The sequence below is a fragment of the Podarcis muralis genome, chromosome 11, assembly GCF_964188315.1.
Source record: "Podarcis muralis chromosome 11, rPodMur119.hap1.1, whole genome shotgun sequence".
Taxonomy (NCBI): Eukaryota; Metazoa; Chordata; class Lepidosauria; order Squamata; family Lacertidae; genus Podarcis; species Podarcis muralis.
This window is the reverse complement of record NC_135665.1, coordinates 30,230,662-30,245,659: the sequence shown is the minus strand read 5'-3', so window position 1 is coordinate 30,245,659 and position 14,998 is coordinate 30,230,662. Positions and strand designations below refer to the sequence as shown.

Here is a 14,998-nt window from a genome sequence, read left to right as displayed (position 1 = left end):
ATTTTTCCTCAATCTTATCTAAGCACCCTTATGTACTCTCCAACTCTATCATGACCCTAACATTTTAGTCAGTTATAACTGCTCCTGAAAGCCACATTGAATTCACTGGGTTTTAAGAGTTGTCAATACACATAATTCAATCAGCGAAATTCTGGCGGATACTAAATTATTTTGTACCAGTTGATGGCAAGCCTTTATTACTGAGTTAAATTAATTCTGAGAAAAGCTTTTAAGAATGGGCCTGTCAGAAATTCTGGCTTTTCCCACTCACTGCAGCAATAATGTGTGTTTAATGTAAGTGCTGGAATTCTGCCTTATAGTGTTCCCTGTTGAATTCTTATTAGGTAATGCAGCTTTTAGGCAAGATAGACACTTCAAACTCAGAGCAAAACTCAAATTTGAAGGCAATACAAGGAAATCAACATCATGAATTGCAGCTCCTGGATCTCAAGTAGGTGGTGAAAGCTTTTTAACTTTATTAACACACCTAGTTTAGGCCAATGGAATTTTTTTGAGGGAGCAAAACAGAACCATTTATTTACATGCTTTTGGGAATCCTGACAAACTGGTGAGAAAACTTCGATAGGAACCTAACAATATTGGTCGCAGAGTAAATTGCCAAAGTGATACTGTTGCCCCTCAAAAAGCAAAGGAAGAATTGCACTTTCCCCCTTTATTGTAATCGTTTATTATGAACCATAGCCCAGAGATTATGCATGTGCAAAGATGTTTGCACCTTGTTTCCTTGCATTTATAAATCTTTTTGTATAGAAATCTAGCACATCCATGAGAAAGAATTCCGCCAAGGCCCCTTCTTGATGGTTTAGTTTTTTTGTGTGCAAGTGTTTTCTTTGTTTTGCTTTGTGTTGTTTTAATGTGGTGAAGTATTCAGAAAAGTAACAATAACTTTGCTTACTGGAGACATTAATGCCAAAAGTCTTTTTACGAGGGGTGGTGACGGATTATGAGGCTCAAGGTTTATTTTTTGCAACCCACCCCTTTCAACTTTTCACTCCACACTAAGGTCTCTCTTCACAGGGCTTCTGGTTTTCTCTGCCAATTTCTTAATTTATCTGTGACTCTTTTTCTATATATAACTAATTCAAAACTTAACTACATGAGTCACGCTAAAATGAACCACAAAATCACATAGGTTCAGAGCTATGAGTAAAACATGGCCTTGAGTCACTTCACCAATTATTGCTGATGTTATGGATGTAGGTACACACTCCCACAGAGAGACTCCCATCTCTGGCTCATGCTTTGTCACTGTTGTTCATATCAAGGCGTCTCGTCTCTTACTTTCAGGATGGTCTAACTAGGCCTGTGTTTCAGATCCTCAGGCTACGCTTTGGAGATTTCGTATTCTCAACCAGTTCTGTTTCTCAGTATTATTCTGGCCTTTTATACTCCCACCCACCTGTTGCATAGCTGGATGTTAGGTTCGGATTTTTTCTTTTTAAGGCTTTAGGTTTTCTAGTTCAGAAATTGTGTTCATAAGCAAACATATTATACTGAAAAATGAGTGGAATCAAATGGCTCAAGTGTCAGGTTTTTGTTTTTTTTAGTTGCTTCTTATTTGGGAATACTCTTGGGTCCAAGTATTACGCTGATATCTACTGTACACCCTTGAGCAGAAAGTCAGGAATTTCATCTCACATACAGAACTTTACAAAACTTGGAAGTACATGGAACGAATTCAAAATATATCTCAAATGTGATTCTGTGGTGACTATATTTACTTGATTGATCGATGCTGCCACACATGAAAGTTGGCTGCCTTGAGAAAGTTATATTTAGCAGACACAAAATTAGACAATATAAAAAGGCCTGTGTGAGATAAAGCTTAGTAATGTTTCAGCCACATTAAAAGGTAAATGTTGAGTGTGGGGTTTTTTTTGACAGAGATAGGAAGGTCTCCAAATTTAACTGGATATAGTTATTGTACTGTGTTGCATGAATATTCACTAATGGTATCTTTAAATGCTAGGATAAATGGTGTTTTAAATGACTTTAAGGATCAAATCCAAAACCAGAGGAAGTGGATAGAAAATGAGTTAAGGAGATCTGAGCAAGAGCAGGCCTCTCTCATAAATCAGTGTCTTTATTCAGTGAAAGAAAGACTGGTAAGTATCCTTAGAATTATTACTTCTAATGGATGTTACAGTGACCCCAGGAAGACTTACTTACCTAGACCTTGTGAAAGTAACCGTAATTAAGGATTTTCCAACAAAAAACTGAGATTCCAACAAGGAATACAAACTTTCAGGGCACACATAGGAGGAATAGTGCCCCTTTAAGCAATGGGAACTGGGGAGAGCAGGGACAACTCAGGCAAAGAGAAAATTGGGAGAGAGTTCTCTTAGGATAAACTGAGAAGGGAAAATGGGCACAGAGGCAAAGCAATTGCACATGAAAGGAATCTAAGGGGGTCCAATATTACTATCAGAGATCTGATATTCGGCAATATTTTAGCCCTTGTGCTCAATATAGTGCTGTCAAGTGGTAAAATACTACTTTTATGAAATGGAACATACAGAAAGCATGCATCATAGAAAATAAAATTACCTTCCACTATGGGTATCATACTTTGCATCACAAGCAAAATCTTAACACAGTGGCTTCAATAAGCCTCCCATGGATGGCAAAGTGCCTACTTTTCAATGAGCGACATTCTAAATTAGTTTAGATTCTTGGCAGTAGAAGAGTTCCTGGCTCCATGCAAGCACTTAAGTTGAGTGTTTAGCTTCAGGAAATCCTTGTTCCAGGATTAGGGCTCTCAGTGTTTATCTGAATTAAATGTCTCACACAAAATTCTGGATGCAGCTGGAAAGATTCATTTCATTAAGTCACATCACAGGAGAGATCCAGTTCTTATATACAAGAGTCTGAAATCTAAGTAACTGCTAAGCCTAAATTATTGACATTGCATAGCAAGTTTAAAATGTCACATTTCCTATATTAAAACATCAAGGTCAATGTTGGTAACCTCAAAAATATCAAGTGCTGGATTGCTTTGAATTTTCAAGGAAAAAACTGTCTCCTTCCTTTAACAGGGCAGGTTTTGGGAGGTTCATTCTCTTAATAATCATTATTGCCATAATAACAAGTACAGGGTGAACATTCCTTTGGCCATAGTTAATTTCATTGCTGATGGGAGAGGATAATGGAGATATAGTACCACAATGCGAGGATGACTGGATCTTTCATTTCAGCTGCCCCAAGTAGATATTCAAAGACTTTCTTGGATTGCTGCAACCACTATTAACAATTCACATTTCTATTTGTTAACTGAGCAAAGGCAACAAGAAATATATAAATGAGCAAGATGCTCATTAAGTGGTTGAGCGTTGTCTAAGTACAGCTGCTTGCTATTTCAAAATGTGTCCTTAACATGCTCCACGATGCAGTTTTAAATTTTTTAATTTGCATTTATATCTCACCTTTCTTGCAAGAGGCTCAAGGTGGCATACATTGTTTCCATGTCCTTTCTCCCCTCAAGTCAATTTTATTTTCACAAGAGCCCTGTGAGGTAGGTTAGGCTGTAGGATAGTGAGCGGTCCAAGGTTGTCCCAGGGAGCATAATGGCAATTAAAGGACCTGCCTCCCCAGTCCTAGAACAGCATTATATAACTATTATGCCACCCTGTCTCATCTTAGCCCAACACAAGTTCTTGGCTGCTGCCTGGAAGTGACACTTCCCCATATAATTGAGGCAGGTGCCTATCTGTTTATTTGTTTTGTTCTAAGGCATATTGGTGGAACAGAAATGGAGGGAAATAAAATGGAAGATTCCTCTCACCAAAAGGACAAAAAGCACCAAAAAACCACAGCAATCTAACACAGAGCTGAGCCAGCTGAAAAATTTATCAAAGTAATTTGTGCAGTAAAAAAAAATCTACAGACCCTGTTCTACCAGGATTAAAAACTGAAATAACAATGTGTTGTATCCAACATTAGTACCCACTGGAATTAATGTACATGGCTAACTTACATCCATTCACTTAAATGGATCTACTCTAATAATTTTTTTATTTATACCCTGTCCACCTGGCTGGGTTGCCCCAGCCACTCTGGGCGGCTTACAGCTTATCTAAGTAGGACTGATATTGAATAGAATTCTATTGCCATAATGTTGGATAGAACTCTACTGGCATCCATCTGTCTTGAGACAACAGAGTGCGCCTCTGGGTAGTGGGGTGAAGTCAAACTGCTGCATTAGCAACACTGAAGTGCCCTCCCCGGAATGCATGCCTGGGCAGTGTGTATGGAGGTCCTGGGCTGCCCAGACAAGAAGACCAGTCTCACTGATGTGGCCCAAAGGAAAGCAGTGTGATATATTTGGCACAGGCTTGGCTGCAGGTGTTGCCAGGAGGAGGCGTACAAGGGGCCATTCAACCGCCTTAGCGACTGCATTCACTCCTTAGCCTTTTCTTCTCCCAAAGATATCCTACAAAGCAGATGTTTAGGGTCAAGGTTTTCCTTCTTCTAGATCAGGCATAGGCAAACTTGGCCCTCCAGATGTTTTGGGACTACAACTCCCATGATCCCTAGCTAACAGGACCAGTGGTCAGGGATGATGGGAATTGTAGTCCCAAAAACATTTGGAGGGCCGGAGTTTGCCTATGCCTGTCCTAGATGGGCTACCTTCCCAGGTTGATGAATCCCATCTGCCCCTTACTTCCCTCTACAGCACATGCAGAAACTGCCTTCTTGACTGTTGGACCCAATATTGGTCTCATCTCCTCAATCCCACCAGAGTCTGTCTTTGCATGTAAGGGAAGCCCCTAACTCACCAAGGGTTTAAGAGCTATCGGCTGCCCTCACCTGGTTTAGCCAACCAGTCGAAGCCATTCCTGGGATGTGGCTGCTGTCTCATGCTGATAGCTTCTAGGAGGCACAGGTGAGAGCCGAGTGCAGGGTGGAAACTGAAAGTGGATAAGCTACCGCAGAATGAGCACAGTGTCCCCCCCACCAGAGGTACTATTCCTTCCCCTAACACCCCAAACATAATCCTGTAAAATTTAAAATATTTATAAATAGTCTTTATGGGAAAGAATAGGTAACTCAGATGCAGTTTTGTGGGAGGCAGTAAAAACGGTTCCAAATTCTATAATTATATTGATTTATCATAAATCTTTATTTTAAAAGGACACAGTGGAAAAGAAAACGGATGATAGTTATTATTTCCTCTGCAAAAGAATAGAAAGCACTGATAAAACAGAGCAATTTAACGCAGAGCTGAACCAAGTGAAAAATGACCAAAATAAGCTTCATGCAAGGATTGCTAGATTTGAAAAACTGATGTGGCATGAGCTGGAGGAAATCCAAAGTGAATATAGATCAGGTAAGATTTTTGGTGGGTTTCTTTAAGGCAATGCATAGAGAAACCTATTAAGTCCTCGCCTTATACTCCAATCAGGTGTACTTACCAAACTACACCAGAAATTTTGTATTTCTGTGTGCTGTTCATAACGCCCTCATAGCTCGGTGAAGGATGTTTCTGTCAGTAATGTCAAAATCAAGCCACTGCATATTGTTCTGACAATAACTGAAATCCACAATAACGAAACATAAATCTGCTAACTATTTCTGGTCCTTTCCCCCCAAGTCACACTTACCAGTCAGGGGGTACCCATTGGCTATAAGGTGCATTTTAGACGTCACATTTACTGTGAGACAAAGCAAGTAGTAAATGACCTTATCTGTGGGTGGATCATTATTTCCAGTAACAATCTCATGATGGCTGTGAGCACATTGGCCATTGGGCTGTTGTAGCAGCAGCAGCAGCAGCAGCCTTGGTTGCCCACAAAAATGCATTCCTGTGAATAACCAGGAAGGGTTACAAGAGTTCTCCTGTAATTACGAGCCTGCTCGTTTGGGGAACAACTTCAAGAACCAAATCTTATCAGATGAACTCACCTCTGGTTAATGGAGGAAAACCAACAAGCCCACAGCAAATTCCCTGGGTTCCATCCTAGTAAGATGCCATGTTTGCATACTCAGGCACATGATGCCTGTGACCCAGTGAGGGGCCAACCATAAATAAGACCCAGGGCCTTGGTACTGGGTTGAACTAGGCCACAACTTTATTGATTACAGATGTAAGTAGGTTTTGGCCAAGGCATTGGGCATGTATCCAGAATCAAGCAGCCCAACTGCTGGTTGGTAAGTATGGTGGGACTTAAATCTGACTGGGGGCCAACCCTGACACACATCAGGTGATACAACCCTGCCATGGCGGCCAGGGCTCTCCTATTCAATGAACAGCTCCTGACACCCCACAAAAAGCCTTCTCTCAAAGTTTGGGGTTTTCCAAAGTGTGGTATCACATAACACAGCAGTATTTGGCATGCTGCCTTCCAGATGCTTTGGACTCCACCCCCCCCCCCCCAATGATTCCTGGCTATTGGCTATGCTGGCCTGGGCTGATGGGAGTTCAAAGAATTGTAGAGTTGGGAGGGAGGGTTATCTAGTCCAACCCCCTGAAATGCAAGAATCTCAACTGAAGCATCCATGACAGATGACCATCCAACTGCTGCTTTTAAAACTCCAATGAAGGAGAGTCCACAACCTCCCAAGGGAATCTGAAACATCTGAGGTGGGGAACCATATTGGCTACTCCTTCCCCTAAATTTGCAATTTTGCTCATAGCACCTAAGAAAAATTAAGTAGGGTGATATCCTCCAGAAAAGAGTTTGAAAGTAATTATTATTGCACTTTCATGGGAAGAGAAAAAACTGATTTAATTCAGCAAACTTTAGCACAGGTAGTAGGTAGGTAAAGGGTTGTTCAGTAGCTTTTATAAAAAGAAAAAAGTGTTATTAAAACGAGTTTTTGTCACCCTAACCATGCCTGCTATTTACCAGGATTTCAGTCAATCCGTGACTCACTCAACGCACTTAAACAAATACAGACAGCAAAGCTTAAACTCGAAGAAGAAAAGTTCAAGCAAGACATGAAAAAGATACGGCGGAAGATAACTGAAATTCAAGAAGACTGATCCCACTTCTTAAAACATTTGCATTTAGTCCATCTTGGGAAAGTGTGTAAGAGATTGCAAAAAATAAGCTCAAGAATTCTACTATATCAAGCTTGTTTTCTTATGTCTCCCTAGGAGATTAGTATTGTATATTAATGTTGCAATGTCTATAATAGATTTAAGTCAAATCAATCTGAATCATATTCCTACATTAGAATTTATATTTTGGAAAAAAATAAAATATACGGGCTGTCAGTAATTGTTGTATAAGCAATTGCTTGGTCTACTTTGGTAATTGATTATTAAACCAGTAATTGTTACATTCTGAAATTCTCAAAGCCATAAAAGCCTGTTTTCTAGCCTCAGACAGAAATTATAAACAGGCCTACTAAATCTTTGCAGTGTATTTTTTAAAATCAGGTACAGGTGCTATTCATATAAACAGACACCTACATATAATTTGCCCCTCAAACCCACCTAATTTTATGAAGATGCCGTAAGTTCATGCCTTCAGTAATAAGTCTTGAAAATTCAAATGATTATTCTTACCTACATAGCGTTTTACCTACAGATTTGTTTTTTTATTGCTGTTTCTATTTTGGCACAGAGAATTAGGATAGGAAAAAGGCAGAAAGTGATATCTAAGTGATATCCAGGTATGTGACTAAGGATGACTACTTGTATAAGGGAATGGCTCATTCTTGCCCTCCCCTCACACCCCTAAAATATACTTTGGAGGGTTGGGGGATCTGTGGAGTAGATGTGGGGTGCAGGTTGGGAGGAGAGAAAGGGAAAGTCCTGTTGTATCCATTGGCATAATGTTGGACCTCTCTCAAAGGTAGCATGGCATAATGGATGAAAAGCATTCTGAAAGGTTGCAAAGCTGGAATGAAGAAGGCTGTGCAACTCATTACTGTTCCTTGACCAACTTTCTGTACTTTCTCTCGCATTAAGAGATCGCAAATACAATTCATCACCATTTTCTTAACCTCGAAAAATTGCTGTTCATTTATTTTGCAATGGGTAACAACCTGGAAGTGCACCAATTTTGTTTCCAAAAAAAGTAAACTGCTTATTTCCTGGGCTATTCAAAAGGCTTGGGAAATGAATGTCCCTTTCCCCACTAGTTTCCCAAGAACTATGCTGGCCCTTTTATTTCCTTATCTTCATACAGGACAGCAGTGGTAGCCAAGAGTGTCAAGGTGCCCCCTTCCTCCTCAGTGTCATCATGTGCTCTGCGGTGCCTGAGGACTGACAGATTGGTGGCTCCTGGGAGGACTAAATTCCAAGCACCACTGCTCTTTCAGATCCCGATACCCTCTGCAGTGTCTGAGCTACAGTTCTGCTTAAAGGAAAATATAGTGCCAAGCAGATACAAAACATGACTGCACTGTAGATAGCTCTTCTGTATCAGTCACTGTCTTCATTTAAAGCCATGAGGGAATTAGTTACATTCTTCTTCCTCAGTCTCGCACTGTGCAGTTTAGGAATTATAATTACTTCTCTTACTGACATTTCAGAAAGCTAGTGTTCTTGCACTGGAGGGAAAATGGGGCACTTACTCAGGGAGTAACTTCTGAAATAGTGGCATTTTACCTTCCCATCTATGAGTGATAGAAATGAATAGAGGCAGGGGCGGGGGGAGGAAACTTTGACTACCTTTAACCTTGCTCTCTTCAACAATGTTGGTGACTGTTTGAGGGGAGATGTTAGCAACATACCTTACAGTCCGAAGATAAAAGCCACTTTCTCTGTTCTCCTGCTACTTGTTCTTTAATTTTTACAGGATGCAGAATGGTAGGCTCCAGGCATAACAACACTCTGTATGTCTTTCTAATACTTAAATGGCTTTCACAACTGGCATTTATAAAACCTGGCAATGTAGATAATGAGTTTCTGAAATAATAAAAAAAATACAGCTCTCCCAAGGCATTAAACACTCTTTCAGGCACTGAGAAATCCCAAGTGTTTAGATTTACTGCAATTATCATCACATCGTAATGACGTATAAACCAACACATAGAATGATTTCAGTAAAATAATAAGCAAAAACATTGATATTAATTATAAAAGCCCACAATCAGTACAGGCCTAAACCATGTAGAATCTGATGCATCTGAGTCAAAAATGGAATTCTCCAGAATATTTGAAACAAAGGCTTAATTCTAATATATATATATTAAAAAAACCACACACACACCCCCAACACAATCTCTGAGATTGCAACATGAAGTGGTAGACTGGCATGGAGGCAGAAATTTCTTAAGCTTTCCCCTGTGCGCCATCATTCTGCTGAAAATACATACACACAGCTTCCAGCTACTGTCTAGTCTTGCTTGAACAAAGTGCAGGTACCTGAATTTTTTCTCTCTACAGAGGATAGAAGCCGCTGTAGGAAGAATTTCATTAGAGAACCAAGATGCTGAAAAACCCCTCTCCCCAGCCCCATGTCAGTTCACTTCCAATTATAGCCTCAAGACATTGACTTCATGCTTTAAAGAAACCTGACATTTGTAAAACAAACAAAAGAAAACAGCCATCTGAAAATAGAATCAAAGAATGAGCATAACATCTTTTTTCATTCTCAACCCCCCCCCATACAAATTCAGCCTTAGATGAAGGTTTCCACTCACTTTGGGGTACATTCCTAGGCAACCAGACTTGGAACAGACTTGTCCCTGGTGCCCCAGAAGTCTCTACTAGTTTCACACCATTCATAAAAACATTTTATACAAATAACAATTTCTTACAAAAAAGATTATTATGCAGGAAGTTAAGGAACAAAACTGAAGTTTTTCTTTGTGGCAATTGATTTCTGTCCCAGAAATCAAAACCAAGCAACATATGCTAGGACATGGATATTTGCAGATTGTTCCAGTACTTGATCACATTCTGAAAGATATCCTTGATGCAGAAGTTCAGTGCCAACAGAAGAGTAAATGCATTATTTTAAATTTCATGTGAAAATTGCTAGCAATGGAACAAAGTTATGTCTTATTGCAATCATCAAATGGACCTGAACTGTAGAAGCAGCATTGCAAATTCCAAAACAAACATTTTGCATGTGTTTCAACACATTATACACATTTAATCATCAACACCACCAAACTAATATTATTTCCTATGCCTGAGAAGGTGCGCCAAGGTTCACCTCTAAATAGCAAAAAAGAGATACTGATACATATGCAAATTGGCAAAAGCTTTGGTGCAATATAGTATAGGGTTTGGTAATTTCTCAGCTCGTATTTGCTTAATTCATGGAAATATTTATCAGGCTCTTCATCAGACAGAAACAATGTTTTACTCTGTGCTTCCCAAGTCCATAGACATCTGCTGGAATCTTTCATGCAAAAGGTAGATTCAGTTGAGCACAAAACAAACTTCCACTGATTTTCAACTGGTTTAATGACAGACTCCTTTTAAAAGGAAAATTGTTGGAAAATTGATCCTAATTGTTTAACAAACAGGAACCTTGACTTTTAAAGAACAATTGCTAAGTGGATGTTATTGCCATGAGCTTCCATCTGTCAATCTCCCAGTGAAAATGACACTAGGATGCTGCTGCGGCTGAGAGCTTCTTGTCTAGCTCCAAAGCTCGAACATCTCCATTAGCTTTGGCATTTGCTACAAGAGCCTGCGGAAGAAATGGAGGAAATAATAATGTTGATGCTGAAATATATCTTGGTTGGGGAGGAATTAAAGTTATTGTACCCAATGCTAGACCAACTCAGAGTAGGTATATTAAAATTAAGGAACCTAAGTTAGTTATGTTAATTCATTTCAATGACCAAGAAGGACTAGCGTTCCATAAAGGTTGTCAAGGGCCAGGAGTCGGCTTTGCCTGCTGAATAGCAGCCCGAAGGGGGAGAAGGCAGTGACTCCACCTGCAGCTGATCAGCCTTCAGGGTCATAGAGGGAAAGGTGCTGATGAGAACCAGCTGGCTTCAGCCTTCGTAAGCAGAGCTTTCACCAGCAGTTAGATGCTGGAAACAGCACTTGTAGTCCCTGGCCCTACCTTGCTGCTTCCTTCTCGTCTTGACCCTTGATCATCAGATTCCCTGACCCCTGGACCGTCTAAGCACGTGGATTGCTGTTTCCCTGACCCTAGGACTGGACCTGACTTTGGATGCTGACTCTGTCTCTAGGCAAGTACTCCTCAGAGACTCTTCTGGTGGGCTGGTCTCCCACTCCACATTGTTGCTCAGCAACAAGACTACAATATAAGTTACAAGCAAAGGAGGTCATGTGGCTGATCCCAGGCTACAAAGGCCTAATATAATTCTACCTCTGAGCTATGTCCCCATGGTAATTCTTCTACTGACCAGAGGGAGATGAACACACTCCCTCTGCTAAAGCATCAGTACACCTGACATTTTGTTCCTGACACCAGCGTACTTGGGATGCAGCAAGGCGAGCAGCCCACGAGCCCTCCTGGTCTCTAGTACTTAGGAGAACCATGTGGCCTTATCTAATTCCTAAGATATAGAATTCAAAAGGTAAGCACTACTCACATCTATTAATTCATAATCATCTTTGGCATACAAGTGTCTTAAGAGATACCACCGGGCAACTGATGCAACAGTTTCTGGATACCCAGGTTGATACACCACTCTTTCCAGCATGCGGCGAGTTTCCCTACAAAGGAAACAGAAAACGATGCAAAATGCGATGAGAAAACTAGAAGAGTGAGTCTGTAGAATTGTAAGGGCTCAGGTTTCAAACTTGCTTTCAAAAAGCAAAATTTATAGCTGTACAGCAAGTTCTTACATAAATCTGGGGCACTTGCAACAAAAGAGCAGGGAGCAAACCTACTGCAGGAGCAAAAAGAAAATAGTGAACCACTCCATTAGAACAACCTGTTACATGTCACTAATCTCCTACTGCATAGACTCATCATCACTATGTCAGGCTGCTTTGTTGTGATTCAACAAATAATTTACACGCCAGAACTGGAGAACTGGATCCTGCTGATGGGCTGGAACCTTAAGACGACTTCGTTAGGGACAAGCCTATTAGCACAAGGACTTCTACCTGCACAATGGGACTTCCTCTCCTCTCCCTGTGTCCTCCAATCTGCTCCCAAGGGCTGCAGAAAGCTCCAGAACAGATTTGGGGGAGATATGTAGGAAAAGAACATCCCATGGTGCAGTTGGAAGTCCTTGTGCAAGAAAATTACTTTATTGGATACAAACCTTCATTTCACAACCCTCTGAGAGTGAACTTGGACGGCAGGCAGGCAGAGGAGCCCAGCTGACCAGTGGCTACAGTGAGCCCCTTTGAAGTCTGCTTAGTGGTATGGTTTGAATTCAAACCACACCTGCAAAGGGACACAGTGCAATTGTCAGTGATCCCCACTTACAAAGGAACAATCAGGAACTTTAAGGTCCTGATTGTTCCTTTGTAGCTATGTTCCTTTGAAAGCAGCCTCATGAGATAATCAGACCCATGGGCTAGAGCTTTGCCACCCCCTAGAACAGGTCCATGGGGGGGGGCAGCTAGATACACTTGCGCCAGGCCTCAGAGGGTTAAGCCAGCCAGGAGGCCCTGCCAGGGGCTTGCCAGACTTACGATGTCATGCCAGGAACAAGACTCCAGCCCTGGGCTTCAGATAAGCTCTGCAAGGACTTTCCTGGAGTAAAATAACTGAATGTGCATCTAGAAATGTTGTTTGCTCTCCCTCTAGTAGCTCCTGCTCTTGAGGAAGCAAGTCAGTGGAAACTTCACAAAAATCTACAATTGCAAGCCTCATTTTCATATTATGAACAGAGAGCTTCTCTGGATCTTTACCATTATGGGTGTTTTTTAAAAATCTTCCATCCGTCTATTTTGTATCTTATTGCAGTGGAAAACCTGTGGTTTCCCTCTACACTTTAGCCTCCTTATAAAGAACAGGATTTTAATAAGGTTATGCTTTATAAAATTTACCATCTGGACATTTTCTGAATTAGAACATATGGGCATGTTACATTAGGTATAATTTAATTATAGCCAAAATGCTGACAAAATGCATAGGCAGTTAACACATAACATACAGATCAATGCACACCTTGACCCCATTTTGCGGTTGTACTGCAGAAGCGCCTGCAACAGAACACCCAACGGACAGAAGGAAAGCTTCAAAGCTTCTGTTGTGGCTTCCTGAACCAGGGCTGGCCAGTGATCATTTGAAATATTACCCTTTAAACAAAAACAAATTTAAAAACAATGTTTTATATCATTGTGTCATAATGGTCAGTGGTTTTAATTGCGATGTTGCATGACAGATTGCTTACCCGTGTACCACATAGATAATTATGACCTGCAGCTTTGAATTATAATGTAATAAAACAGCTTCCTAGAACTGCTGATGTAACAGAACAACCAGGACTACCAATCTATCTTCCTAGAGGTTGTTTTTTTTAAAAAAAATGTATTTTCAGCTTTCAACTGACAGTTTCAAACACTATCCTGGACAAGGGGAAGTGCGACGTAATGCATAAATATCATTTTGAAAGTTTCACCTGCATCTTAATCATGATGATTATGATCTCTTATCATTCTCATCGCAGAAAAATCCCTGGACAGTGATAGATCAACTCCTAGAAAACTCACTTGCCAGCTTCAATTAAATTAATGCAACATGTTGGATGAAGTACTTTTGAATCCACAAACAGAATCAAAATGTACGGGCAAAATGGTTCATCCATACAAATTGCATAAGGGTATTTCTGCTGATCAACCTTCAGAGAAAATGTATTACGAAAATAGCAACACTTCCCCCAGCTGCTTGATTTCACTTATAATTATGAAAGGAAGGGTAAAAGCAGTATTTCATACTGTCAGATGAAATGGTAATCTATGCAGACGAGATGAAGCCTTTTCCAAATAGTGCTTAAGCCAGAGTTACTGTTCTGGCTGTCACCAAAGTGTTGGACAAGCACATTTTGAACTTTCATTATTCCAGCTATCCAAATGTTAGGAATCCATATATAGTACTGAAATAGCCTGTAATCTATTTTGCTGGAAGCTAGAACACTATCTTACGCACAATTGTGAGATGAGAAGCACCATATTACGTTTTAAACTCAGTTCACATGCAATCAGTTCATTTTATCATATTGTTATTACTACTACTTTTATTTTTTTAAAGAATCAAAGCAGCTTACGAGGATAAAATACAAACAGATAAAATCAATTTAAACCCAGATGATTTAAAGCAATGTGCAATATAAAATTCCTGTGCAACACAATAATGACAAAGATGAGCACTACAGCAGAGACTAACTTAACTACTAGGTAAATAAAAATGTCTTAAGCCTGCCACCTAAAACTGGACTATGACAGTTTCAGGAGTGTTTACCTAGAAAAACATTCCAGAAACCTGGGGGGAAAGGACACTGAAAAAGGCCATTATTGTGTGGTCATCCTTTGCACCTTTCTCAGGTGAGGCACATGGATTTGGGCCTCTGATGAAGACAAGAAGGTCCAGGCTGGTTCATATGGGGACAAGAGGCCCTTGAGGTATTGAGGTATTGAACCTGTAAACTAATTGGTAGCTAATGCAGCCAGGCCAGACTTGGTGTGATATGCTCAGACCTTCTGGTCCTGGTGAATAAGCTGGCTGCTGAATTCTGAACTTGTTTCTGTAGTTTCCAAACTGGTTTCAAAGGCAGCCCCACATATACAACATATTTATTAACTTGGCTCTCTTACCATGCAGATTTCCAGGGCAAGCTTAGCAAGCCTTAGTAGACTAGAGAGCTTTCCACTCCAGTGGCCCTGCTGAGATGCCAGTTGCAGACTTTTTCGGTAACACATCTCTGCTGCAACCATCATTCCCTGTGACTGGTACACTTGAGCCAACCACTGAAAGCAGAGGAGCAAAGTTCAAATTTCATATTTTTCTACGACTACTGCCTATCAAATTCCTTGTCTTATAATTCTATTAAATATTCTTTTAAAAACAAAACACTCAAATGGTGAAGATTACTTTTGAGTAAAAATACAAGCATCTGCAGAAAAGAGATACCATTTCTT

General features: G+C 40.4%; 2 protein-coding genes across 8 annotated transcripts in view; one reads left to right on the top strand and one right to left on the bottom strand.

The window, feature by feature from the left end:
- FAM81B (family with sequence similarity 81 member B) overlaps nucleotides 1-7,241 on the top strand; it is a 29,929-nt gene extending 22,688 nt beyond the window's left edge. For all 3 annotated transcript variants that reach the window (XM_077936210.1, XM_077936209.1, XM_028748021.2), the window contains 4 exons: nucleotides 345-451; nucleotides 1,991-2,126; nucleotides 5,152-5,347; nucleotides 6,870-7,241. In XM_077936210.1, coding sequence (XP_077792336.1) covers nucleotides 345-451; nucleotides 1,991-2,126; nucleotides 5,152-5,347; nucleotides 6,870-7,003 — 573 coding nt within the window. In that variant the 3' untranslated portion in view covers nucleotides 7,004-7,241. The remainder of the gene's footprint in view (nucleotides 1-344; nucleotides 452-1,990; nucleotides 2,127-5,151; nucleotides 5,348-6,869) is intronic.
- Nucleotides 7,242-8,937: 1,696 nt separating this feature from the next.
- Nucleotides 8,938-14,998, bottom strand: part of SKIC3 (SKI3 subunit of superkiller complex) — a 43,206-nt gene continuing 37,145 nt past the window's right edge. For all 5 annotated transcript variants that reach the window (XM_028748011.2, XM_028748014.2, XM_028748015.2 and 2 more), the window contains exons 38-41: nucleotides 14,675-14,827; nucleotides 13,029-13,159; nucleotides 11,494-11,617; nucleotides 8,938-10,616 (exon numbers count right to left, since the gene is read on the bottom strand). In XM_028748011.2, the coding sequence (XP_028603844.2) occupies nucleotides 10,533-10,616; nucleotides 11,494-11,617; nucleotides 13,029-13,159; nucleotides 14,675-14,827 (492 nt within the window). In that variant the 3' untranslated portion in view covers nucleotides 8,938-10,532. The remainder of the gene's footprint in view (nucleotides 10,617-11,493; nucleotides 11,618-13,028; nucleotides 13,160-14,674; nucleotides 14,828-14,998) is intronic.